We start from the raw sequence: 2,778 nt of genomic DNA, 5'->3' as shown, positions 1-2,778 counted from the left end.
CTATAAGGTTTGGACATATGTCCTCCACCCCTTTGGTCAATGTGCTTCCTCATTCTCACACTGGCAGTAATAATTACCAATAATGTAGGCTTTGCCATATGGGTATCAAACCATTAAGAAGATTTTTTTTATTTCAGACAGATCGATAAAGTTTGTATTAAATGTCGAGACGAGCGCTTGAACAAATGTGAAAGGAAAAATAATACAAACTTCTCATAAAATAATGAAATTACAATACTAGTCCGAATATGGACTTTTTGAAAAGGAAAATACAATACTATGTCCAACATGGACTTTTGAAATTTAAGATTTCAATAAAAGATAAAATTTAAAGTCCTCATTCATCTTTCTTTCCTTTGATGATTTCGGAAAGTTTCTTGAATATTTTGCTCGTCCTTCTTTCATTCTTTTCATCCTGACGCTGGATTTGTTCCACTCGTTCCAAAGCTTGATTGATAGCCTCGATTTGTTGATGAGGTTGTGGTTGTGGAACGACTGGGTATGGATATCTGGGGTTTGTACTACCCGGATATTGGTATGTATAAGGATATGCATAAGGAAAAGGTGATGGATAAAGAGAATTATGAACAACCGCCTGTAAATAGGGGTCGTAGGACAGAGCCGAATAATTATAATCCATAGGGGTTGCTGTGTTAGAAGTGTCATATCCAGTCATATCTGGATACGTAGGAAAAGGGTTGTTAAAACCCATAGGTGTTTGTTGAGGTAGCTCAACAACAGGTTCAGGATTAGAGGGTCCACCCATTTGTGGATCCTCTGGTAGAGTTGGGTAAGTTGGGGTAAAGGTGGGAGTGATTGATGTGCTAAATGTGGTCTAATTAAATTAACTAAGACTAAACCCTAAATTAGACATTCTAAGTTTTAAATTTATAAACTAAGACTCTTTTAAACCTAGACCACACAACCGGCAAGTGTACCAATCAATGCAGTCTAGCCTAAGTAAGTCCGAATATCGAACCCATGAGACTCTACTGACTACGAATACTAGACTCGACTAACTTATCTAAGACTGACTCGATTTAATTGTTTTCTTGTTTTTTTTTTTTGGGGGGGGGGGGGGGGTTCTACTAAAATTAACTAAATTAACTAAAGCCGAACTGGAAACGAACTAAGACTGAGGACTTAAGAAACGATCAGAGATGAGAAGTACACTACCTAGGTCAGAATCCTACACATGTATGATAATTTCTATCGGCTTTGGCACTATTGTAGAACCGAGATCTTAAAATACTACCTTAATAGGAGATCGAACAAGACCCTCAATCCTTCTCAAGGAGACACTTATGGCAACCTAATAAGCCGTTAAACTATCGGGGTTGAGGATTCCCTCGCAGGCTTTCCTATTGTAATAATAAAGTACCCTCTAGAGTCTAGACAATCTACCTCACAACATGAAAGTCACAGGTAACTATGGTTTTATTGATCAAAATCGATAGGCAAATAGTGAAAGGGCAACTAAGGGGATCTTCTCACAAAGATCTAACCCTAGCAATCTAACACTAAAGACAAACCGACAATCTCTCACCTCCTAGCTATCGAGATTGGTAGAATACTTAACCCTATGCTAATTATAATTATACCCCTATGGATCACTACGTCTAGCAAACCATCTAATAGTAAAAGACGCACAGTAATTGACCTAGCATGCAACTATTATTTGAAAGACATTTAACTAGCCACATGAAGGATAATAACCATTTAAAGAACAAGAATAAAATACGCATATATATCAAACCATAAGAAGCAAAGTTTACTTTAATTATTAAATCCACAAACAATATCCAAAACCGAATAAAAAATAATTAGTTAAACATGGTGTTCATCACAAACCTAGGCAACATATAGAGTATAGCCTAGAAACATAACCACTAAAAAGAAACAAGTCTCAAATAATAAATAATTCATAGTATCAAGTAAAAAAACACAAAATTATTAAAACTAAACACTAACTATTTACAATTTCGAATTTAAATCTTAATCATGGCTTAAACTCTCAAACCGATCACCTTCTTGTCTTCTCTATATTCTCTAATTCCTCCTCCCCAGAAAGTGATATTATTATATATATCAAATCACATTACATATTTGCTACAGTGTTTCTTTGTCTTCTTTTGGCCTTTTATTTCATTTTAGGTTTTGTTTTTTTGTTGTTTTTTCTAAAGATTTAGTCACACACTAGTATTTTAAGTAAGTTGTGTTTGTAAATTATATTGATTGTCTGGATTGTGTAGGTAACATAATGAACCAGACCGGTATCAACCGATGTAAAACATGTATCGTTTTCATTTTGATTATATCACGACCTTATTTTTTAGGTTTTCTCTTTTAGTTGTTATATCTAGTGTTGATATCATATAGATAGTGTAATGAACCGAACCTATACGACTGGATTCCTGCTATTAACGTTATTTCTACCGTGTCTACGTTAAGGTGTGTTAAAAATCAGGCTGCCCCGCTGCGGAGCGCGAGTTTAACCACTAGTTCGATGTATTTTATAAGATCCATTGAGGCATGGTGTTATAAACTAAATCCAACACAACGTGGGCCTGTTAGCAGTCAAGTTATGAAAGGCGTGTGGGCCAAGGCTCCATAATGCAGTAATATCCCGATTCTTGCCGATCATCTCTAAATTAAGTGGTGGAGGGCTTGCTTTTCTCTTAAGAGATGCAGGTTTGACTCCCACTTGGTGCAGAGTGATGCACTGGTGGGCAATAATAGGAGACCCAGGGAAACCTGGGTTGGTTCCTTAAGCCAAAT

At 36.1% G+C, this 2,778-nt stretch overlaps 1 protein-coding gene across 1 annotated transcript; it reads right to left on the bottom strand.

The window, feature by feature from the left end:
- Positions 1-337: 337 nt before the first annotated feature.
- Positions 338-766, bottom strand: LOC118484174 (alpha/beta-gliadin clone PW1215-like). Its single transcript, XM_035980144.1, has one exon. It carries the CDS (start codon positions 764-766, stop codon positions 338-340), a length of 429 nt encoding a protein of 142 aa, XP_035836037.1.
- Between the last annotated feature and the right edge of the window lie 2,012 nt (positions 767-2,778).

This window comes from Helianthus annuus, chromosome 11 (assembly GCF_002127325.2).
Source record: "Helianthus annuus cultivar XRQ/B chromosome 11, HanXRQr2.0-SUNRISE, whole genome shotgun sequence".
In the NCBI taxonomy this organism is placed as follows: Eukaryota; Viridiplantae; Streptophyta; class Magnoliopsida; order Asterales; family Asteraceae; genus Helianthus; species Helianthus annuus.
Note: the sequence above shows the minus strand (reverse complement) of the source record. Positions and strands in the feature narration are given on the sequence as shown.